The sequence below is a fragment of the Haplochromis burtoni genome, unplaced genomic scaffold, assembly GCF_018398535.1.
Source record: "Haplochromis burtoni strain Fernald_Lab_line unplaced genomic scaffold, NCSU_Asbu1 Contig_226, whole genome shotgun sequence".
In the NCBI taxonomy this organism is placed as follows: Eukaryota; Metazoa; Chordata; class Actinopteri; order Cichliformes; family Cichlidae; genus Haplochromis; species Haplochromis burtoni.
The window spans coordinates 346894-371309 of NW_024582587.1; the positions used below are offsets into that span (position 1 = coordinate 346894).

General features: G+C 41.6%; 1 protein-coding gene and 1 long non-coding RNA gene across 3 annotated transcripts in view; one reads left to right on the forward strand and one right to left on the reverse strand.

Annotated features, from left to right (window-relative positions):
- tbx1 (T-box transcription factor 1) overlaps nt 1-3031 on the reverse strand; it is a 10215-nt gene extending 7184 nt beyond the window's left edge. Inside the window, exons 1-2 of one of the 2 annotated variants that reach the window (XM_005936891.3) lie at nt 2165-3031; nt 531-870 (exon numbers count right to left, since the gene is read on the reverse strand). In XM_005936891.3, the coding sequence (XP_005936953.1) occupies nt 531-870; nt 2165-2348 (524 nt within the window). In that variant the 5' untranslated portion in view covers nt 2349-3031. Of the gene's footprint in view, nt 1-530; nt 922-2164 lie in introns of both variants that reach the window. The other variant, XM_014338264.2, reaches the window with a different exon arrangement.
- The window catches only part of LOC121815478, a 73572-nt gene continuing 50052 nt past the window's right edge, over nt 897-24416 (forward strand). Inside the window, exon 1 of the long non-coding RNA XR_006055130.1 lies at nt 897-1583. This is a non-coding gene — a long non-coding RNA (uncharacterized LOC121815478). The remainder of the gene's footprint in view (nt 1584-24416) is intronic.

Genomic DNA, 24416 nt, shown 5'->3' on the forward strand with positions numbered 1-24416 from the left:
ACAAGCCTCCTTGTATTTGACCTTGTTTTTAAAACATCTCCAGAAGCTTAAAACGTGTTGTTTGTTTTAAAGAACCGAAGCGAGAAAAAAAATACATTTTCTAAAGCAGTATGATTTGATGGACAGAGACATGTGTGAAAAGTCCGCTGAATATTATTTAAAAAACATCACAGGCCTTCATGTGCATGGCACAAAGTGATGTTTTGCGTCAGCTGCCTGATGCCATGACGTTATTTAAAGTAGGAAATTATATATATATGACGAAATAGCAAGAGTAAAAAAATATGGAGTATTTTCTCAATGAAATTGTTTTTATTACATTATATAACTTTATTTTCTAGTCTATACTTACAGTTGCTAATCTGCACAGACATTCGCAGAAAAAAATAGTTGCTTATCCTTTCCCGGTTTGGTTCTTTGCTCAGATGTTTCAGTATATATTAAAGTATTCTGTCCTATATTATTTTTCGAGTCTGCATGAGGAGAAAAATAACTCCAGCGCCTCTGGCCTGTGTGTAATGGGTACTCACCTGCCGGCCTTGGTGACGATCATCTCCGTGCCTAGCTGGTTAAATTCATCCCATAAAGCTTTCATCTCCAACTGAACGTTAATGTTGGCAACTTTCGGGTTCTTCTTCACTATAGTTTTGCTGTTCGGCGTAGAGTTTGAGGACGATGAGGAGCAATTGGCGGTCCCGTTGTCGTTCGACGGGGCCTGGCCCTGGTTGGATCCCGGATAGTTGTAGTTGTGTTGGGCGGCCGGGCAGGGCTCGAAATGGGACTCATGCTGACTGTAGGGGTCCCCGGGGGAGGGAGAGAGGTGGTAGCCCCCCGGCGTGTTGAGGCTGCTCAGGCTGCTCGTCGTGAAGGCTGCAACATCGCAAAAATGGGACAGCTGCGTCAGCCACGGACTGGATATGGCTGAAATCATCCCAGAAAACTAGATTTTACTAAATATGCCTTTCACTTCAAGTCGATTATAACACAGAGAGTGAAAAACAGAAGCAGGATTCAGCGATCCCCAGAGGAAAGCGTCAAGCACGAACGCACTCGTTTCGGTTTAAAAAGTTTCCGTCTCGGCTGTTCGGCAGTCCCTGAGGTTTCATCCACTGCCAGCATGCTACGGGCTGCCTGATCTAAAATAGGAGACCTCCGAAAAGCAAAGAAAAGAAAAGTTTTCCCCAAAAAGCGGTTCGGGTCCCGTAGAATCTCCGAACTATTCGAGGAAACTAACTCGGAGTGCGCATGAATTGGTTTTCGCTCGTGATCGATCGCGCTGTGAGCGGCCTCTGTTGTGCGCTGCTGCAGTGTGTTAACACTGCACACCAGTCTCCTCTCTTATCTGACGCAGAGGGCCTCCCCTTTGCGATAAAACCGGTTCTTATTTCTATTTAGATAAGGAACTGCAGGTAATGTGCCTTTTCTTCGCCTTGCAACCAGACTGATTGACAGAGAAGTGCGCCCCTTTTTAATGGCTTTTCCGGCACCCATTTAACTTTTGGATAAGGATATCGCCCACATCACCCCCGTTAACAAACAATGGAGGATGTGCCAGGCAGAGGGGAGTGCAAACGCTCTACAAGGTAAACACACATTGATTTGCATGAACAAACAAACAGGCAGCAGGTGACTGCAGCCCTCTCCTGATGGACAAATAGACGCATGGGATGGATATACAGCCCCCCACCCCCTTCCAAGCTGGGTATGATTATTATAGTCTGTTTTTACCATTACGCACGGGGCGCCCGTGTAAACCCTCCTCCTCTTGGCTTCATGCTGAATGTATGTGATTCTGTCCACGAATTAAAGTTGTTTCTTGGTACACCACTTTGGGATTTTGGCACGGTTTTGAACGCGCCCCGCCGCCTCCGCCCGCCGCCCGCCCCGGCGTAACCACATTCTGACTGTTTTGTTTCCAGACTTCTCCTCAGTGATGGTGAACACGGCGATTAAAATCTGCAGAATTTTTTTTTCACCGTGGCTCATCTCTGTGACACTTAAAAAATAAAACAAAGCTGTAATTTCCTTCCATACTTTCCAAAACAACGCACTCATGCGCGGTTTTGCGCATTTCAAAAACGTCGGAGAATCAGGCAAACCCAAAGTTGCTAGGGGGAGAATTTCGGGTGAGACGTACACATGCTACATCAGCAAACACAATTACCTTCCATTTCCCGGGTGACAGTGCTGTAGTGCATTTTAAAGGAACTGTGGTTATGCAGGTCTGGCTTGTCCAGGCCGGTGCCGTGTTTTTCAAACGCTGCGTTTCCTGTTTGCTCTGCAGCCGAAATCAGAGAGGCAATACTGAAAGCATTTGCCTTTGGAGAGAGGGGACCGCCGTCGTCCATAGGCAAGAGATCGAGTCGTTAAAAGCCGTCCCTCCTCCTCCTTTCCCCCCGCTTTCTAACCGCGCAGAAAGCAGGAGAAGGCTGTGCACAACGGAGAGGAACATGCGCTAAAATTTGGGGGTGGTTTCTCACATTCCGCCACTGGCTCTCCGTGGGTTCTTATGAAGGTTTTCCCACGATTACAGTGAAGACGCCAAAAAGCCTGGCGATGCTCCGATTTGCGTGACGAACCCCTAAACGCGTCCTGGTGTCAAAGCATAGTTCATCCGCTTAGAAGCGAGAGAGCGAGAGCTTCCCCTGTTTCTCCTCCGATCGCTGGCGGGGTGGTGTCATCTGAGTCCTGCCTTGAGGAGAAGCTACTACTGCTGCGAGAATGTCAAAAGTGAGCGAGATCCACGCCTCCCCTGCATCACTGTAGGAAAAAAAAGTGTGCGCGCTCTACACTCGATGTTTTATTTCAATAAGACCTTGTCAGTCATTTGGATTCGACTCCAACGTCACCGCAGTGTCCCGTCTTTAAAGAGCGCCACTTTTCCAGTAAATTACGCGTATGTGCCGGCGTGCGCATACTTAGATTTCTCGAGAGTTTGCGTGGAGCACGAGGAGCAATAACAGCTCCAAATCTGATGAGTGCTTTGTGCGAGGGTTCAGATCCAAAATGCAGTTTTCTTTTAAAAAAAAGAAATATGGAGACAAAAATAAATATCAAGTAACCCACACATCTGACTTCTTTCTCAGATGCTTTGAACGTTTAGTGAGTCAAAAAAAAAAAGAAAAGAAAAGAAAAGAAAGAAAGAAAGAAAGAAAGAAAGAAAGAAAGAAAGAAAGAAAGAAAGAAAGAAAGAAAGAAAGAAAGAAAGCAGAATATAACGAGAATATGTTTTAATCCAAGCAATTATTTATCTGAGAGTCGCAGAGATGGAAACCAGTCAGAATGCAGATGCACTTTTGACTTTTGAGGAGTGTCCAGCCCCTGTGTGCACACATTTTTCCCCAAAAGCCATCACATTCAATTAGTTTCGTGTCAGACACACCTGGATATACACGACACAGACTCGCAGAAACAGCACCCTTGCAGTCAGTAAAAATGAGAAGCATACACACGTGGCATTTCAGGCTGGAGTTGGACTTGACCTCTCCACCTCCCGCCTTCAGTCTCGCTTTGTTGGTTCTCAGCTTATCGAGGTTCAACTTTAATGTGCAGCGACTCAAGATGTGTTTTGCTGGAAGCTGGTGCGATAGCGACCGGATAGAGTTTAATTTACACTGGAGTCAGTGAATTAAGCGTGAAAGCAGCAGCGGGGTTCTAATGGGATAAAGCAGTTAGAGGATTAGGCCTATTTGTTTTGGATGTTTCTCCATGGGAGGCAGGGAGCATAAATAAACCCCTCCTAGATAGATAGATAGATAGATAGATAGATAGATAGATAGATAGATAGATAGATAGATAGATAGATAGATAGATAGATAGATAGATAGATAGATAGATAGATAGCAATATAGATAGATAGATAGATAGATAGAGATAGATAGATAGATAGATAGATAGATAGATAGATGATAGATAGATAGATAGATAGATAGATAGATAGATAGATAGAAATCGAATTGGTTGATTTATTTTGCATTGATCGCTGTCAAAATATTGTAAACCATCACCCACATGATGTATTCCTCCCGGCAGTTTTTAAAAAAAAAATCTGATATGATGCCATCGATACCGGCTCACTTGATCATTGCCAAGTCGGAAGCCTCCTTTGTTAATAGTTAGGTGATAACAGACAAAATACAGGAGCTCAGCGAAATGGGAAGAGACTGTGTCGGAATTCGCTCAGCCGAGGCACAGTGGACTCAGTAAAATGTGAGCCTGAAGATAATAATAATAATAATAATAATAATAATAATAACAATAATAATAATAATAATAATAATAATAATAATAATAATAATAATAATAATAATAATTCATTCGCCCAATACGGGAATATTCAGACCAGCAACCCAAAATAAAGGCATAGCAAACTCTTGCTTGAGTGAATAAAATGCTGAATTTGAAGCTTCAGGGCGACGGAAATTGGGATTTTTATTTTGCCTGTGAGAAAGAGATAAACTCATTTTTGCATCGTGGAAAAAAATAAAAATACCTGCAAACTTTATGTTAACAACAACAAAACAAGATTTTAACGCTGATGATCATAAAAAGGCAGCCAGGCTGACCAGAGTTTAGTAGTTTTCCCTTTGTTTTGTGTTGATTTTAAGCGGCTTTACGCGTTTTTATTGAGTTAAACGGAGCTTTGTGTTTGGACTCTTTGGGCCTTTTTACTCTGTACTCTCTGATAGAGTCTGCAGACTCTGTCACGAAGAGTTTAGCTCATATGGTGCAAAGCTGACATCTAGACAAAGTGAGCAAAGTATGTAAACAGTTCCGGCAAACAGCTCTCACTGATTAGAGGATGCAGGCCCGAACAGCATTTCTCGGCCCACTGGCTGATGGATGCAGAACAGGAATATGTGACATCAGGTAAGGTGCTGTTGATCTCTGAGGATAAAATCACTTTTACTCAACCCGGAGTCATTTTTTACTGAAAAGACCATGAAGGAAACGATATTTTCTACCGAGGCCAAATTAGGGACTAAGTGCTGTAACAAAGCATCTGAATGAATTTATAATTGTAGGCTCGTTGTGGAAATTAAAGGCCATTCTTGGATTTGGTGATTTGAAAGTTCCTGAACCGACATTCAAACATTTTACTTTGGTGTTTGACTTGAAAGTACTCTTGATACAAATAAAAACACGTGAATTTAATATTTTTTTCTGTAAGAAAGAGCTAAGTGAACTTTGAATTTTAATTACGCATGATGGCTCTGCTGACACGGAGTAATTCGACATTTTCACCTGGAACTCTTTATTTCAAAATTTTATTGTGGCTAATTAATGCACCGCAAAACGCATTCATGGTTTAGACTGCGCTCCAGTTTTTCCTCTCATTAATACAGGATATGCTTACTTCAAAGTAAGCATAAGTAAGCATATCCTGCATATAGGTGTAAAGCTATTCTTATTTCTGTTAATGAAGAGACAATAATAATTTGGGGCATCAAAACCACTCTGGTGATGAGTGCCACTTTAAATTCAAATCATAGTTTTTTTAAAATTTTTTTTTAATAATTTAAAAATATGTTTGCACTTGCTTCGGTCCTATTATTTACCTGATCTGCCGTTGTTAACCTCCAAAGGTGACAGAAGCCAACAGAAGGTAAACCTAGATAGACTTTGAGCCAGTTGCCGTGCGTCTTGACGCACAAGAATATTCGCGCAAAAGTTTTCCGATAACAATTTTCCAGGATGGTGTGATTGTACTTCTGTCTCAGCGACAGTGCTTCTACACGTTTGGGCAATCAGTCACTCACACACCGCACATATTTATGTTGTCGGTGGTCTTCCTGATGGTCTCCTACAAGAGAACCGCTGGCTTCTGTTCCTCCAGTAGGAGAGGCCTGTGTGGTCCTGTATGTCCTGTTTGTGGTAACATGACAAATCACCAAACCACAACCTCTTGCCCGTGCCTCATTAAATTGCACAGATCCATCGTGAAGGCATCGATGGTTGCTATTTTCGTGTTATTAGTAAACAGAGATGTGATTGGGTCGTCGGGATATCTGCATGGACATGTGGGCGCGCGCTGTCTCCTCTGCGTCTTTCTGCTCGATCCCTCTGCTTCTCCCAGACACTCAAACTAAAAGAGCTTATCATCTCCTCTGATGTTTGTACCTGTGTGTCGTGGAGATGTTTAATTAGGCTGTCTGTGCCGCAGTCAGCCTGATAAGATTATTGTTTACGCGCTCATATTATTTGACAGACAATAAATCATAGCATCTTCCGCTGGTTATAAAAACAAACAAACAAACAAACAAACAAAAACACAAAAAACAAACAAACAAAACAATGATTTGCACATTCTACCCGAAGCTATTGAGACCTGTGGAGACTCCACGTATAAAACTCCGTGCTATCTAACTAATGGTCAAAATCTCAGCATATAGAGAACTGAGTGAGAGGAAATACGCCGCTGACCGCTAACAGCAGAAGGCCCGGGGTATCCACGCTCACCGCGGGGCTTCAGGGAACGCACAGAGGCGCACTTTACGCAGGAGGGAAGACTAAAACATGCCTCATATACAATCATGACAAGGAAAACTCATGCAAATAAAGTTCTAAACATAAATAAAATGAACTTAATTTAACTGAAATAGAATATATTTATTTTCAACTCCCGTAAAATAAATATAAGCAAGCGAGCCGTTGATTAAATTTATTCTAGAAAAACGCTCTAATTTATGATTTTTGTGTTAGTTAATATGAAATACATGTATTTATCAATAAAAACAGTGCAAGTAAATGTTATAATTTGCTACCGCAAACTCTGATGGTTATTAATAGGGCTAATAATAATAATAATCCCCCCCCCCCCAAAAAAAAACAAAAAACAAAAAACCAACAAAAAAACTAAACTAAACTAAAAACACACATTTCTTTTGCTATAATATAACCCAAGCTTTGTAGGAATAACTCATCATAATGCGATCTTTTTTCGGTTAAGTAATCAGATAGAAATTTATTATTATTATTATTTAAATCTCTCATGTAAAACATTAAAAAGGGACATGTTGTTTGTCTTTTCAGTCGATGGAAACGTTCTAGTTTCTTACAGCGCTATGGTCTAATTTTGTAGGCTGCTTCAGTTTGTGAATGCCTCCATTTACTTGTTCGGTTAACAAAAATGTCCCCCCCTTTTCCCCTAAATGAGCTGGCATTTTGAGTTTTTTTCACTGCAAAAAAAAGTCCAAACATTTGACCACAGCGATGAATATTTCTCTTATGTCCATCATTATTTGTTTTTCATTGGGCTATTTGTAAGTCCGTTTCTAGGATCTGTCACTGAGTGGTTAGTTGGATATTTTGAAGTCTTTCCCCCGTGGAGTCGTTCTGTTGGCATTAAGAGTAAATGAGAAAAATCGTTGATATAAACTCGTTATTATGTGCACGCAAATTTAAAATCGTATTGTTACGATTTTAACAATGGCGCAATGTGGCGCTTAAATACCGACGGAATTTTGCGCTCATGCGGTGTTCCAGATGTTAGCAGAGCTACCGCATCCTCCAATAGCCTTTCAGCCATGCGTAAAGGCGCACAGTAATGGAAATATGCCACCAAAGCAGTATTGCATAAAATGTAATCTAATAACTTGCAAAGTATAATAAGACGTGTTCCTTCCGTATCTTATGTGAATTAATTTATTGTGAATGTTTTATAATTGGTAGAAAATCTATTTGTCTTTTTGGGGGGGCTCTTTCTTTTCTTTTTTTTTCTTGGAACATTACACTGAATGCTTTAGTTTTAAAAAAAGAAGGAAAAAAAATGAGCACATTTCCGTGCTGACATATTAATGTGCTTTTCCTGTCCAGCCCTGTTCTTCTTTGTATTTGGGGTCATCATAAAAGCGTAAAAACACAATGGAAACGAACTCAATGGCCGACCAAAGGTGAAAATCATGATTCCTTCAGTCCCAGGCAAATTCCAGAATATATTCCCACACTTTGGAAAAACAGACTATAGACTTTATTGTTAATATTCATGGAAAATAAGAGGATGCAGGTAATTGGTTTTTGGAACAGCTTAACTTAACAGGTGTTTAAAAAAAATCTTCCTACAGAATACATGCATTGCTTAATAGATTCTGACGTTTGACATCCTCATTTCCCGTTCTGTTTGTCCAAGCTGCCAAGCATGCAAAATTAAATAGAAACAAAGGAAAAAAAAAGCACAGTTTTGACTTTCTCCCTCCCCCTTTGCAGTTGTCTGGGAAAATGTGTGCCAGTGCTATTTATTTATTTTGGGAAGGAAGATCCTATCTCCACATGTCTTCTCAGAGTTAAAGAAGACAGGCCTGACAGCTGCCAACTGTGCCCTTCAGCAGGATCTCTGCAGCCTGGTCAGTATGTGCTAGCTTTGAATCTCTGCGGCCCGACTACACCTCAAGCAACAGTGAGCAGGAGAAAGGGGGGAGCAGGCAGTTCTGATTCAGCTGCTATTACATTCCTATTAAATACAGTTTATTGTGAGGACCTGCAGAGAACATGTACAAGAGTGATTCTATAGATAATTAAGGCATTAGTTAGTCGTGGTTCTCGTGCATTTTTATCCTGAGTTTGCTTTCTGGAGTTGTTATCGACAGAAATTCTCATAGAGAGAATGAGAAAGCAAAAAAAATAAGTTTGGAATGTGAGTGTAGGACACAGGAAGGGTGGAGTGGGGGGGGTGGAGGCTGCTCAGAGTCAGATCCCTTTTCAAAATCACTTCTTCTCTTTTCCCTCCCGTCTTTGTTTTAAAACTGGGAAGCTTTTAGCTTTTGAAAAGTATCCTTTTCCTATCTGTTACACGGCGGCCCCAGTCGTCATCACCTTGCCTCTCCTCGCAGCCCTATTGGAGCTCCGGTAAATAGCTGGCATTCCTGCCACAAAGAGCCGATGATGTGGGCCCGGAGCCCTCCGTGATCTCCCCAAATTAATTAAGGTCTTTCTTCTCTCTGAGCGGGATCTGCGGCCTTTGTCTCTCTAATACGTCTTAAGCCTAGTATTAAATGGAAGGGCAGAGTCTACGCTCATTATAAATCTGTCACTGCCTGCTTTGCTCCTCCTGGCCCGGCCCGTGATCCTAAATAGGCTTCAGTGTAGCTGAGCAGCCATCCTCCAGTCTGGCTCTTGCCCCCTTGCCTCCTCCTTATCTGACGCCCCTCCTTGCGCCCCACTGGCTTGGTATTTATTTGAATATGAGAAGTCCTGCTTGTTGTTCCTGGCAGGGGGGGGGACTCGAGTCTGAGACCCCCACCTCCTCACCACCAAAACACCACCTCATGCCCCTCGCTTCTTCCATCTCTCTATCCCCCCAGAATGGAATCTGTCCTCCCTCAGCCACCTCGGTTTGTTCACTCTTTGCTGGCCTCTGCTGATTTTGTGAACTTGAATCCCGACCCTCTATTCAGACCCCATCACAGGCAGGTTCACTGTGCATATGCGTTTATCGTCAACTGTGTTCCCTTGCTAGCAGAAATTAATATGTGTGTTAGCGTATTTAAGGTCCTGAGCCAACAGGGTGGCCAGACTCTGCTTCTTTTCTTTCAAAAACTCATCTGAGAGGATATTTAATAAGTCTCCGTGGCCGCAAAACCCACCTTTCGGGGACCAATCCCTTTCCTCACCTCCCTTCCTCCCTCTCACTTGGCTCGTGTGGAGAACGGGTCCAGCCTCAGGGGTTGGTAAGATGATGAGTCCTTCGTATGTCTCGGATGTAAAACAGTTAAGGTGTTTAGTGGATTTGGCAATTAATTCTGTGACTTCAGGTTCAAGATCATCTTTTTGCCAGCAGCAGAAAATGGATAACATGCCCATGAGAGCGACCCCCACACCTGCCAACCCCTGACAGTGAAATTAAGAGGAGCAGAGTCATGCAGAGATTTGACCTTGAGGAATGCCAACGCCACACCCTCAACTGGAAATGCAGAACAGAGGAAACTGGAAAAAAATATGCTACAATGCTGCTTTTTGTTTGGGCGTACAGGAGATTTGGGTAGATGGGGGAATATCAGGCTTTCCTGTGCTCCTCTTCCAAGATGAAGCAGGAAGTCACAGAGGAGGTAAACAATGTGCAGAAATTTAGCCAGGCCCAAGCGGAGTGGAATTTAGGGCACCATCATCCCTGTTGGCATTGCTCTGCTCCAGTTAATAATGGACATTGTACCCACCCACTCATCCCCACCCCCGCTTCCATGCAGCAAATATTTCCCCATCTTAGAAAATGTTTACATTCAGCTTAGCTCAGTGTAAAATGACCTGCAGAGACTCGGCTCAGTGGTGGTTTCCCTTGCATCAACCACATCTCAGGCCTTAAGGTCACAGATCTTGCTCTGTTGCGTCTTGTCCCCCCAGTCACTCGCAGAATCTGTCAAGAGCAAGCCTCCACCAATCAGAGCTGGCGCTGGGCAGTTTGATGCTAATTACAGTGATTCATCTTGTCAGGCACTTCCTGCCACCACATGTTGGTTTTGATCTCTTCCTCCACAGCACGGTGACAGTGAACGATGAGGGACCATGTGGCCCGGCACTGTGCCATGGAAACCGGCACCGGAGTCTCCACGCTGGCCGCAGCACCAGCACGGAACTGCATGTCAGGGTTTGGAAAGAGCAAGTCCAGTAGGGAGTGGGGGAGATTTCGCCGGCTGGCTAATTGCAGACCCAAAAGTGTAACTTTAGGTGATAGGGGGATTAAGGCATGTTGACTTGTGTTCACTGGGGGGGCTAAACTGACACTCAGTTCCCCCCAGAGCGGACAGTTCCTGAAGCCCCCTGGAGTTGGCTGGGCGGTCTGGGTCACATTAAGGGGGTACTGTGTGGCCTGTTAGGGCAGACCACATGACCAGCTCCTCTAAAACAAGCACTGCTGTGTCCATAATGTCAAACACTTCCTCCATCTGCATCCATTAGCCAGCTCTGGTGGTGGTGAGGAACATTTGAGAACCCAAGGAAAACAAAAGGTCCAGAGATTATGCTGCACTGCTATAATGAAAAAGTTCCCCCTCTTATTTTACTGAGCAAGGAGGAAAAATGTACTTTGTTTCATAGCTTGAAATTAAAATAATATTTGATTATGTTGTTTTTAGTATCATTTATATACAATGGTCAGTGTTTATTGTAATCACACAGGCTGTTTCGAACATTTGTGGCCGTGTTTGTATTTACGCACTGTTTACAGCCCTGTGTGGGAGTTCTAGGAAATGTTTACTCACACGGATTCACAAAAAAAGTATTAGATAAAAGTCATATTTTATTTATTTTATGGTCCAGCACACCAGGCTTCAAAAAATATTAGTAAATGTCATCTGTTTTTCCTTTTTGTTCCTTTTTTTTTGCATCAAGGTTATCAAAATATTTATCACACATTCTTATTAAAATACGCATAAAATAGGCGACACGATTAAACAAATGCTATATGCTAACATTTAAACTATCATTCATAAGAAAACTGAATAATCACACATCACCCAGAATGTTTATTAATCATTTGTTTTATTCATCGAAGCATTAAGAACTCGCAAAACAGTAGCACTAGTATTCTTCATTATACACTGTAAATGAAATATGCAGGAGGCGTTCTAAAGTCATGTAACTAAACAAATTAATATACATTTTAAAATATTTGAGAATTTAATATTTATTTATGTATTTATATCTAATTTTACATTATAAAACAAAACTTGGGTTGTTATATTTTGTATTTATTTTTTAATTAGATTATTTATGTTTGAAAATAAAAAAGGCCTCCAAACCATGCAAAGTAGTATATAATAAAACCAAACTAAAACAAAAATCAGTCAAATCAAATCAAAATTTCCTCAATCAGAAATGATTCAAAATGTAACCTTTTTTAAATGAAATGTTTCTGATTTTACAATAAAGCTCAATAAATAAAGCAGCATTAGAGTTCTGTTTAACAAGTATGGCTGCCACAGTTCAAAGACCACTGATATCAGTTTACCCCACCCTTACTTCCACGAGCACTTATTGTTCTCTTCTGCTTTGTACAACATGGATGGAGCTTCTGACAGTCGAGCCAGGCGAGAACAAATCTTTCTCATCATACGTGCTCCATGTGGCTCTCAGTGAGAGGCCCTAAACACCGGAGTGAGCTGGATGTGGGGAAAGAGAAAAAAAAAAGCGCTCTGTTGTTTGGGTCTGATTTCTTAGCTCATTAATCTTCACTGCAGTCATACAGTTTGTCTCACAGACTGGCATATTTTCAGCCAGTTTGAATGTAATGATATTTATGAGAACATGTCCTCACTTGCTGTATGTGTCTTACAGTATCTGACATCATTGTCCTAGATACCGAGTTGTGTTTACATATGACTAAGAGGAAGAAGGCTGGACATTAATATTCTTCACTTTGTGTTTTTTTTAAAAATTTCCCCTCTCAGTAAATTTGTAAACTAAAACCATTTTTTTGCCGGCCCGCAACATCCTTCCACAGTTGTTTTAATTACTGAGGTACATAGAAATCATGTAACTAATAAAATAAGCTTTGATGTTGAAAATTAATCAAACTATTTTTTTATTATGTTAAAATCTGTCCTTTGGAGCGACGTGGTATTTAAAAAAACAAACAAACTTAAAAAAAAAGAAAAAGAAAAAATAAAATATGAAAAAGGCTCAATATGTAAAAAAACGCCAACACATAAGATTTGTTGATAAAATGCAGCAAATATCAGATTCTTTTCTTTTTTTAATTTCATATATTAACCCAATTTTTACACACACAAATCTTAATTTTACATCCAAAACTTTGTTCAATAACAAGAGTAATGAAATAATTATTTCTCAGAAACATGCATTTTTGATTAATTGCTGTTTTGACAGCTGTAATTTATTCTGGCTCAACTGAACCTTCATTAAATTCAGTGTAAACAGATGTAATGTTGCATACTTTATAAAACATTATTCATCTGCTGGCTGCAAAAATAAATCACTGCTCCACTGCCGGTCCGGCTTGCAGCAGGTTGGACAATGTGAGCGACTGTGATCTGTGCATGTGTGTGTCTGTGCGTGTGTTTTTAACACAGGACTTGGAAAAAGCAGTAGCTCCCCTGTGTGGTTTGCTTGTGTAAGAGCACCTGTCACAGGGGGGAGAGGTGGGCATTTGGGCATCAGGGTTGAAACCTTGCGGCACAGCGAGAAGTAGGGCTTGCTTGATGAGGTGCTGACATTAATAAAGGCAATCACTCTGTCACTCAGTGAGCCTAATGTACCTGGATTAAAGCAGCCGCTTAACTGGAAGTGAAACGTTACCTGGAAGCTTTGAAATCATGCTGCAATGAGGCTGCTGTGCGATGGGCATATAAATATTACACGCATGTGCTCTTCTAGTCGAAAAGAAACCCAGGAAAAAAACCCAAACAAGCTCTGTCATCACACACGCATTTACACCTTCACAAGACCTACTAGACCTGAAAACAATCACTCACATTTTTGTTGTTGATTTAGCAGAAAAACTGTCATTCAAGTTTCTGTGATACTTAGCTTAAAAGTATTTCTCCTCTACCTGATTTCTTAGTTCTTTGCATATTTGTAACACTTAAATGTTTCAGATTAACAAACAGTTTTTAATATTACACAAAGATAACCCAAGTAAATACAAAATTGAGTTTTTAAATGATGACTTTATTTATGAAATCATGTGATTTCATTAAAAAAATGTGATTAAGCACACTTTATTTGGTTTGATTTCACTGGCCACAGCCTGATTAGGCCTGATTACTGCCAGACCTGTTGACAGATGTGACAGAGTAGCCTAAAAGATCTCAGAAATCATCTCTGTGTCTTCTGTGGACTGACAAGAAAGAAGTTGAACTTTTTGGGAAGGTTTAAATCCATCCATCTGCTTATCCGTTTTCAGGGTTGCGGGGTGGGTGGGGGTGTCTGTTGCTGGTCTAACATGTGGAGTGGACAGAGACAACCATTTCCACTCACATCCACTCCCGCATTCACACCTATGGGCAATTTAGAGTTACCACTTAACTGGTTTCAATCCCATCTGCCATAAAACTAACACAGCATTTTATAAAGAGCATCATACCAAAAGTCAAACATGGTGGTGGTAGTGTTATGGTCTGGGGCTGTTTTCGTGCTTCAGGACCTGTACGACTTTTTGCAATTGATGGAATCACAACTTCTGTTTTCCACCAGAAAATCCTGAGGGAGAATGTCCAGCCATCAGTTCATGCCCAGTTCTTGGGTTACACAGAAGGACGATGATCCGAAACAGGGCAGCAAATCTGCCTCTGAATGACTCAAAGTGGTTGGAATGGTTTGGAGATGTTTGGCATAACCTCGACAAACCTACAATGTGCCTGAATTAAAAAAAAAATATCTACAAACAAGAGCGGGCCAAAATTCCTCCAGAGTGATGTGGAAGTCTTATTGCCAGTTATCACAAACACTTGACTGGATTTCTTGCTGCCAAGAGAGGCGCAAAAAGAGATCAGATTTAGGGGGAAATTACTTTTTCAAAATCATCATTTAAAAACTGCATTTTGTGCTTATTGCGGCCGTCTTTGTCTAATATTAAAATTTGTTTAATGATCTGAACCATTTAAGTTTGACAGATATACAAAAAACTAAGAAATCAAGATGGAGGCAAACATTATTTTTCCACAGCACTGTATGGACACAGTTATTTGGCCAGAGGCCCTCTGGTTCAAGTGTATGTTTGGGGTGTGGAGTGATGTTGCTCAGCCTCGAAGGCAGGATCAGGTGTCTCTGTCCAGCGACGAGTGGAGGAATATTTTCTCATAGCTTGTGCCCTCTCTGGACACTGGACCCTTCACTACCCCCTCCCACCATCCAAATATTTACCTGACATGTCTCTGTGGGTGGTGGCCCATCTACAGAAACATGTATACACACATTTACAATGATGGATGATTTAACATACAGATGTACTCATTTGGTTTTTTTACTGATTTATGTTTTGAAATGCAAGATTGATGTCAGTGGACAGACAATTTGAAGTATTTTTACTTGACCATTTTCATGCTAAAATGTATACAAAGCCTGCGCATATTAAAATAAAATACTGCATGGTCTGAAATGTATTCCTGTGGATTGGAAGAAAATTCCAAGCATAGGTAGGTGAATGCAGACACACCGACACACACACCTGCACACATGCTTAAACAGAAGTCCATTCCCCTGTCAGGCCTCATTGGTGTCAACACTTTGAAGTTGTTGGCTGCTTGTTTACTGATACAAATTAGCAGGTAAGGCCGACTTCAGAAGAGCAGAGAGCGTGGCAGGCTTTGTGGGTGGTGGGTCCTGCTTCTAACAACGCAGTCCAACTCATCTTCTTCTACATATCCACTTTTACAACCTCTCATAGTGAAGGAATGCTTTCAGCCGGGTTCAACACGCTTAAGGGCCCGAGTCAGGACACTAGAAGCTGGGACGATTTCAGGGCTCGGGGCTCAATCAATACTGCCTGGCATAAAGCAACATGGCCTCCTGGTGTTTAGATTCATCTCTTTTCATAGATATGTTTTAGCTATATATACTTCGTGTCCTGTGCTGTACAGGAGTCTGGTCAAACAAGTAAATCAGTAAATAAGATTAGCATAAATTTGATCTTTTTTTCCTGAGCTACACAATAGTAAAGTGAAGATTTAGCAGAAAAACTTATTATATTAAAAAATATAAATTATACCTCAGATTTAGAGTCATAATGGAAAACTTTTAACTTAGCAAGCTGTTGATTCAGTTTTTATCAGTTAATGTCAGACAGAGCATTATAATTTATTTGGCATGCTGATGAGGAAGTCACTTCAGAACACACGTATTATCCTTACAGGTATTTTTTTCAAATTCATTACATTTATTACATTTTCAGTCACTAAATTGCAGAAAGATTAATGGAAGAAAATCATTTGTGAATCCCCGCCCCTCTAACCTGTGAGTAATGACACTCATCATTCTGTCTCTTGATCTTTCAGTTTACTTTTAAACATATATCGCAGCACCCCCTTAAGGTCATTTGGGGTAATACTTATTCTTTGGATCCCCTCAATTTTATTAAAGTAGTTTCAGCAGTAAGTGAGGTACTGTGGTCTTCTAGTTTCAAACTGATGAACCAAGACTTATAAGGAGGATTTGTGTGTTTGGGACTAAGGCTGAGGTTTCTACATGTGTGTATGCGAAATCTTGCTAACAGACAATACAATACAATTTTATTTATAGAGCACAACAGACATACAAACTATTAGCACACGCAAAAAACAAACGCACAAAAAAAAGCTGCTACAATGATATAAAAATAACGAGAATACACAAGTGTGGAGTGAGAGTGAAAGATGGGATTCGGTGTGGTTTTAGATAAAGTCTCATGTTTCCAAATGTGATGGATGATTAAAGTGCATATCAAAGATGTTGGAAGCCTCACACGGTTTCAGCAGTCAAGTTTCATCACATGCCAACATGTGATCTGAGCCCTTCACTGCACTTAAAAACGAACATGATCTGATGCTACCAAGTAATCTACTCCCGTCACCCATGTGATATTTTTCCAGATTTAAATTGGAATGAATAATACGATAAAGCCTCAAGGGGTAACCCGAGTGTTGTTTACTCAGGCCACCCTAATGCAAACAACCCTACACACACACACACACACACACACACACACACACACACACACACACACACACACACACACACACACACACACACACCACGGGACTTACACTTACAGTTGTCACACACCACTGGGGGAGAGTGGAGGGGTAAAGCAGTAGGTGAACAGGGTAGTAATGACCTGCCTTCAAAACCAAAACACACAAAATGATATAATACAGGTTTTCTTCAAACAATGTAAGTGGATAACTCTAATAATACACTGTGAGACAGGGCATTGGTCTGTGTACCCTTGGTGGCACGTTTTACTGTACTTGCTCCTCTGTTTGGACCAACTTTCTTCTGTTTGGCTCCCTCTCCTCAAAAAGGTGTGAACAGCCTAGTGGTTGGAGTTTCTGTGCTTGAAGGAAGAGCTTTGTACCTGAAATGGTGATATTACAGATTTTTGCTCTTAATGACATCACAAAGAGCTGAGTGTAGGAAAAAAATGAATAGAATAGATTTTGTGCATGGAGCGCAGTTTTAAGACTGGGTCTCGGGTGGTGAATAAATCCTGGAAGGCTACAGTGACTCTTCCAATCCTGTTTTACAAGAGAGAGAGATCTGTTACAGCTGCTGTATTGGATCAGAGATTACTAAAAGCTATCCAGTCTTTAAGTCTGACGTCATTAGCCATGCCTGGGCCCAAACTTCGCTGCAGGTCCCTGAGTCACACGATCACTGCGGCATCACTGAGAGTTAAAAACTGTCTAAATCCTTTCATCTGTAATAAACCTCTACCAGGTGTAACAATTAAGTTTAACATCCAGGCATCCATGACAACTGAATTTATTAAAGTTAACGGAGTTAGAAGTTAGCAGGAAGTTAGCTCACTAGTTTCCATCTAAATATACCATGTTCAGGCTGAGGGTTTTCCAAAACAAATTAAAACGTACAACTCTAATATCACTTCCAACGTAAATGAAGACAGAGAACTAAACAGCAGTGACATTTGTAGGGTTAATGAAGTTTGGCTAACATAGCTGTGATCGCTAACTTTTTTCCACTCAATAAAAGTTAACGTGAGAGTTCCCGAAGGTTTGGGACAATTGCAATCGCATGGCAGGATGCTGTAAACGCACTGAACTAAATTCAGGAGAACAACAGAGATAATCCATCCACAATACGAGGTTAGTTATTAATATACTGCTGCATGGGCTGGGCTGTAGTTACATTATAAGATTTTAAAAACTGAGCTTTGAAATGATTAGTGGTAATAAAACCCGAGAGAGGCCAACAGTGATCACTGACTGGTTTTAGGAGCTTGTTGAGATTAAACAAAACAAGATACAAAGCATTAAACACAAAAGCCTTATTAAACGCAGAGTAGTTTGGGCCCGGAGCAGGATTCATCACGTCATCACTTAAAGACCGGATTTTACAAGTTTTTAAAAAAAACTGACTACAGCGTGAGTCATCATTGCTCTCCACTTTTTAAAATTCCTGTTAAAACTAGGTGGTCACTCACATTTTAGCCAACGTCAGTGCCATATCTGGAAAAGTTAATTGTGCTCTGAGTGTTGCTTTAACTGAAAAACGTTTAAGTTTCACAAAATTCGGCTTGACAGTTTTTTGCATAATTTTGCAAATCATGCACTTTTCCTATCGCTCTTACTTTTGCAGAGAAGAACAGAATATATGAGAACTGATAAAGTTGTTACATTGTGCAGGGTATCTATGTGATATCACACACCATGCATGTGTTTTTGGTTGAATGCAAAGCAGATTTAAGTTTTCTCCACTTCACCTTTCATGCAGTCTTTGTTTCTCGTGCACTTGCTTCTGTGTAGAGCTACTACTGATAATCTCATCTTCTTCTTTCCCTCCCTGTATCCTGGGCTTTTCCTCTCACTTTTCCTCTAGTTCCCTGGCTCCCTATCCATCTCCCACCTTCCTACCCACCACCTCTCTTCCCCCCATTCACTTGATTTATCCCCTGCTCTTTTTTCCCTGGACCACATGGCCCGGCAGTTTGCCCTAAACCCACTCATCCAGAACCGATGTCATTCAGATCCAGTTAAATAAATAGCCCTATAAATTTTCTCCAATAATAAGCCTGGATGCTGCTGGAATGTGTGGCGGCGCGTTGGGGACGAGCGCAGAGTGCAAAATTCACTCAACCCAGAGCCCCAGACAGCTTGTACAGTGTGAGAAAGCATGGGCGCTGTGTGGCTGAAGAGGAATATGAGTTGCATGAGTGTGTGTGTGCTGGTGTGAAGGGAGTAGAGGTGGGGTTTGCACTCCGAGAGTCACAGTAGGAGCGGGTGAGTGGGAAACGGGGAAATACATGGGAGAACCCAGACCCCCGTCTGTCTCCCTACCTGGAACGAGACCTCGGGGACAGTTTAAGTCGGCCCACCCAGAGACAGAGACACCAATCAGGCCTCTGTCAGTGGAGTCAGCTTGTGTGTGTGTGTGTGTGTGTGTGTTGCTTGTGCAGCTGTGCATGTGCGTTTATCTGCACATATGTTCCTAAAATGTATTTCAGTGGGAGTGAGAGCAGTACAGCTAACTTGTTTGCATTTACAATATAATCACACCCCTTCAGCCATTCTTCAGAATCTAGATCTGAATCCACGCAAGCACGTCCGCACCATTAAACTGCAAATATGTTCCCTCGTTGGAGAAAAATGTGTCAAGCCATTTATAGTGTCAGCTTTAAACATTTATTTCTAAAAAGCTAGAAATAACAAAAGCCTCAAAGAAAACAGTTGTCTTTTGTTAGTCACAAAGAAAAAAACAACAGTGCTATGAATGACAGAGCTTTGGTTGTACACACAACCTCAAAATAACTCGAGCAGCATAAGAAAAGTCATGTCAAAAGAGCTTTAATTTACTCTAAATCCCGACATTGAACAGTTAAGCTGATAAAATTAAGCAGTTTTTAATAGTGTGAATAAAGAGGGAGTGCAAAACACTTGATCATGTCACTTTAAAAGACTCTAATTCTCACTTTCAAAAAAGCTCACCCCCCTTTTAACAGGCTGATGTTGACGGGGGGAAGTTTTCATCAGGAAAACAGTGGATACATATTTATTTATTTTATCATTGTTACTTTCATGACAAAAAACACCAATCAACTATAAAAGTGCTCTGATGTACATAAAAACAAGAAGCCTAACTGCAGTAGCTGGCTGGCAGCATGTGACCTCCTGCACCTTCCTGCTGCTACAAGTTTCTGTGGGAAACACAGAAACTCAATATTATTTCTCCCACCAACAGAGGGATGTGCTTCACACGAGGAGGTGGGATGGTTGCTGGTGGGCTGTCAGACAGTGTTCCCTTCACATCATGGCTCAGTAGCAGCAACAAGTGAGTGAAAAAGAGAGAGATATGGGACATGAAAGTATCAGAGAGATACACCTCCTCCACACGGCCTGATCCTCTATGAAGATATTACCGGGTATTATAAAACAAACAAACCCAGCCTGGTGTCAATTGAAGGGAACTCTGTTTTAAAGAGGAGTGAGCTACCGTTTCCACCCACCTGGAGGTTGTAGAGGTGCATTGTGGATAGGTGAAAGAGCACCCAGCACCTCCCCACACCATCCACAATGCCTGACTCCATCCCGTTCCCTCTACCATGTCCAGTTATGGAGCTGAGTGACTGGTCCACTGTGTGATACCAGTGACCCGAAACCCATTTACTGCCTTAAATCGCTGCCCCTGTCCACCACCCCTACCTCCACCTCTCTCTCTGTTGCCACACCGCCAAACTCCTGTCTGTCTCCTCCCGAGGATGACAAATGACCTTCCCCACCATAAATGGGGCTCAGGCCCCACGTGGCTCCCGGTTCCCTCCTTGCAGCCTGCCCCGTCCGCTTATAGAACGGATTCCTCATCCTGAAATGAAACAGTGGAGCTGCCCTCCCCTCCACCCATTCCACCCACAAGAGCTCCAGCTTATATCTATGTGTTTATCAAATCTACATGGAGAAAATAAACACCGTTTGAGCGTGATGCTGACAGATTAGCTGGAAATATGAACGCCAGCCATAATGGAAAGAAGTGGGCATTTATCACCAGGAGAATGGATACTGTTTCACGTGTGCGTGTACCTGTGTGTGTGCTCGATCTCTGCTGAATGAAATGATCCGTCTGAGTGTTTGCATATCTGTTTTTTTTGTAGCTTGTGTTTGCATACCTGTTGCATGAATTGGTCTGTGTGCGTGTGTGTGTACTTACTACATAACCGTCTGGCTCCCATGTGAGGGAGTAAATCTATCATTCCCGCTGCATTTACCTACCACTTCACAGAGCCGTATGTCCAGTGTAAACAACGTTTATCACTGCATGCAAATGAACCCGTAAGCTGCAGCCTCCACAAAGACCCCATTCACCCGCGGCATGGCGTTTAACTGGCAACGTGAATCTGATACCTCAGATTACAGGCTTATTCTCGGGCATTGTGCACGGATTCACTGTCAGTCACATTCTACTGTGCCTTCCGTTCAGACAAACCTTTACAGACTGCGTGCTGTGGAGCCATTATTGCACTCGCGACCAGTACCAGTCCACATAAATGTCCACTTGACAAATCCTCTGTGAACATAAGAGACAAGATTTATCTCCTCTCCACCCTCTCCTCCTCCCTTTTTCTGCCTCTGTTTCCTCTTCTTGTATCTCTCGTCTATCCTTCCTTTTATAACTTCCCTCCCTTGTATCCTCTGAAGGAGGCATTGGTATGCGTTAATTGTAGTAATTTTGCCTTTGCAGTACACTGAGCACACTGAGTACATGTTATATGTGAAATCAAATGTTTTTCTTATTATTAAATCACCTGCCTGGTTAATGTTAATGTGATTGACCTTGATGTGATGAAAGGATGATCGGTGATTGGATTTTACATCCCGGTTTCTCAGCATCCCTGTGGTGGTTCTTCTTTGTCCATCAAAATCAATCATCTTTTAGACACTGACACTGACTGGCGGCTGAACAACATGCGGCACATGTTTCTGTGAATTACAACTTAGGGCCCCACTGGGAGGTAGAAGAGATTTATAGGACGCTAATAAGCACTATCGCCTCAGCAGCTCAAACTACAAGACGCTGTGAGTGAGAGTAAGAAAGGGAAAAGAAGAAGGGAACAAAGATGAATGGAAGTATACACCTGCAGATGAAAGATGGTGGACTGTCAGGAAATTTTAACGGCATACAAGGGTAAAATCTGACAGTCGCAATTTTATGAAGACAGCAGCGACAGAGGCTGTGGCAGAGAAAGAAAAACAGTAAATAATTTCTCTCTATTTAATGTGTATATGTTTAATATTTATGATAAATATATGCACGCAGTCTCACTGATTACAGATACAGGAGAGTATCTCTTGTAATCTGTTTTTCTTTGGGAGTCATTGTATTGTGCACAGAGCTCTTTGGAATATGTACTGTTTACTGTCTGGCTGGTATCCATGTATAGGTAATATTAAAATTTTCAGCTCATGGTGTGTTTTAATATGGGCTTTATAAAAAGGTATTAGACAGAATAAAGAATTGTACTCGAGTGCATCCCCAGGAGGTTTAAAAGAAAAACTGATCCAGCTTCTCAATCACGACAATTGTTTCCTCAGAGGAACAGGCCTGAAAATGAATTTCTTTCTCATTCATCTCAGCTCTATATGTGCCTATATGTGCAAGCAGTGTGTAAGTTAAGACATGTTCCCTGTCAGTGCTGCTTTTGCTTTGAAATGACTGCCTCCCTGTAAGATCTGCTTTTGACAGAACAACAATGGCATCAAATCTGCCTGAAGAAACTCTTACATAAAAAGAGAGAAAGAGAGCTTATATACCGGCGTTGTGTGTGTCCTCATGTGCAAAGACATGCATAACCACCTATTTGTCCTTATTTGTTGTGAGTGTGTGTGTGTCTGTGTGTGTGTTTCCCTGTCTATCTCTCTGTGTGTGTTCACCTGTGACAGCAGCCATTCGTTATGCAGAGATGAGCTCATGAGGGTGGGTCTGACTGAGGGACCAGTGAGTGTATGGGCTTGTGGCCCATTTCAAATCCACTGTTAATCCTGGCCTTTCACACTGGAGAGTTTAGTTAACAGAAAGTGTGGTGGGTGGGTGGGTAAGGAATGTAGAAATTTAAAATGCATTGGGATTGTTCAGAGAAGATATAAAACATGGACTGTTTGCTTATCACTTCCTTATCAGAGTGCTTTACACCAGCACATACTGATATATTTTAAAGGTCACTAATATGCGTATAAAATGGGAAATAAAACTTTTCACAAAGCTAAAGCAAACTTACAGTTGAGAAAATAAAAATCCATCCATCCATCTGACAAACTGACCAGTTGGACATGGCCGAAACACCTCTCATGGGAGGCATTTAGCACAGCGGTCCCCAACCTTTTTTGCGCCACGGACCGGTTTATGCTGGACAATATTTTCACGGACCGGCCTTTAAGGTGTCGTGGATAAATACAACAAAATAAAACTAGTACCGGTACCGAAAAAAAGAAGATTTATTCACAACACACGTGAAAAGTCCCAGGAAAACTGAGTAAACGAAAAAAAACGATAACAAAATAACGCTGAAAACCGATAAAAACCCTGAAAACCATACATTTCACACCTGAGCCTCAACTCTCGCGGCCCGGTACCAAACGACTCACGGACCGGTACCGGAACGAGGCCCGGGGGTTGGGGACCGCTGATTTAGGAAGCATTAGTAATCAGATGTCTGGACCACCTCTGCTGACTCCTTTCAATATGGAGACGTCTGGACTTGTCGCCTGATGATTTGCCATAACAGCCTCAAGGCCGAATGAAAGCCTGGTTCCGAATTTTTTTGCAAAGCCACTTCTGGTTTGGCTGAACAAGTCCCACAAGCCTACCAAGCTTGAAAAGACTCTTTCTTCAGCTGCCGCCATGACAGGTATTAACTACTTTATGCCTTCAGCTCTGTGCAGCTGCCTCAGCAGCGAGGTTGAGGAACTTGGTCCACTTGGACTCTTTGTCCCCAGCCTCCTCAAGAATGTTGTCAAAGTTTTGCTTGAGTTTTGCTCCCGGTCGTGTGCAGCAGCTTCTCCACCTGATCCAACCTGATCAGCTGACAGATCAGCACTCGTTTTCACCTTTCTGTTTGAACACAGTGTTCTTTATGTGCAATCTGTAATCAGAATAGCAGGTTCCTGCTTGCTCTCAAGCCACACGCTAGTTGTTGTGGGGACAGCGGTTTCATTATATATTCTGGGGAAAAGCTATGAAAGGCTTATGAAAGGTATCCTATTTTATATATTTTTTATTTTTATCATGATTTATCATTATTAAAGAAAATGCAATTGTTCGACTGAGTGAAAAAAGTCTGAATGATAATTTGGGTCAAACTCAGTGTTGAGTATATTCTCACAAACTTTGTCAGATTGTGTAAACAGGAAGGGACAATCTTGTTTAAAAAAGTAAGATTAATGTTGAATAGCACACCCAAGTTCCAGACATTTAATGATAAATAATAAAGGAAAAAGACGGGACTAGTGATACATGTCTCAGTTTAATATTCAAAAATGTGCTGATCGACATATTTAATATTAGAAATGACAGGTAGAACATGGTCCGCTTTCTTTTTTTTAAGCTTCTTGTTAACTTTTCCATCTGCAGTTTAGTGCTGAGTAGGTTTCATACAGTCGAAAATATCAAAGATCAGCTGAAAAGTGGAAATTAGGTACCACCGGAGCTTCCGAGCTTCCAGCCAGACAGCTCACGCACACATCATGCTACCATCACTGAACCTCAAGCAGCCCTTTGTACAGAGGTGTTAGCAGTGTGCGTGTGTGTGTGTGTGTGTGTGCGTG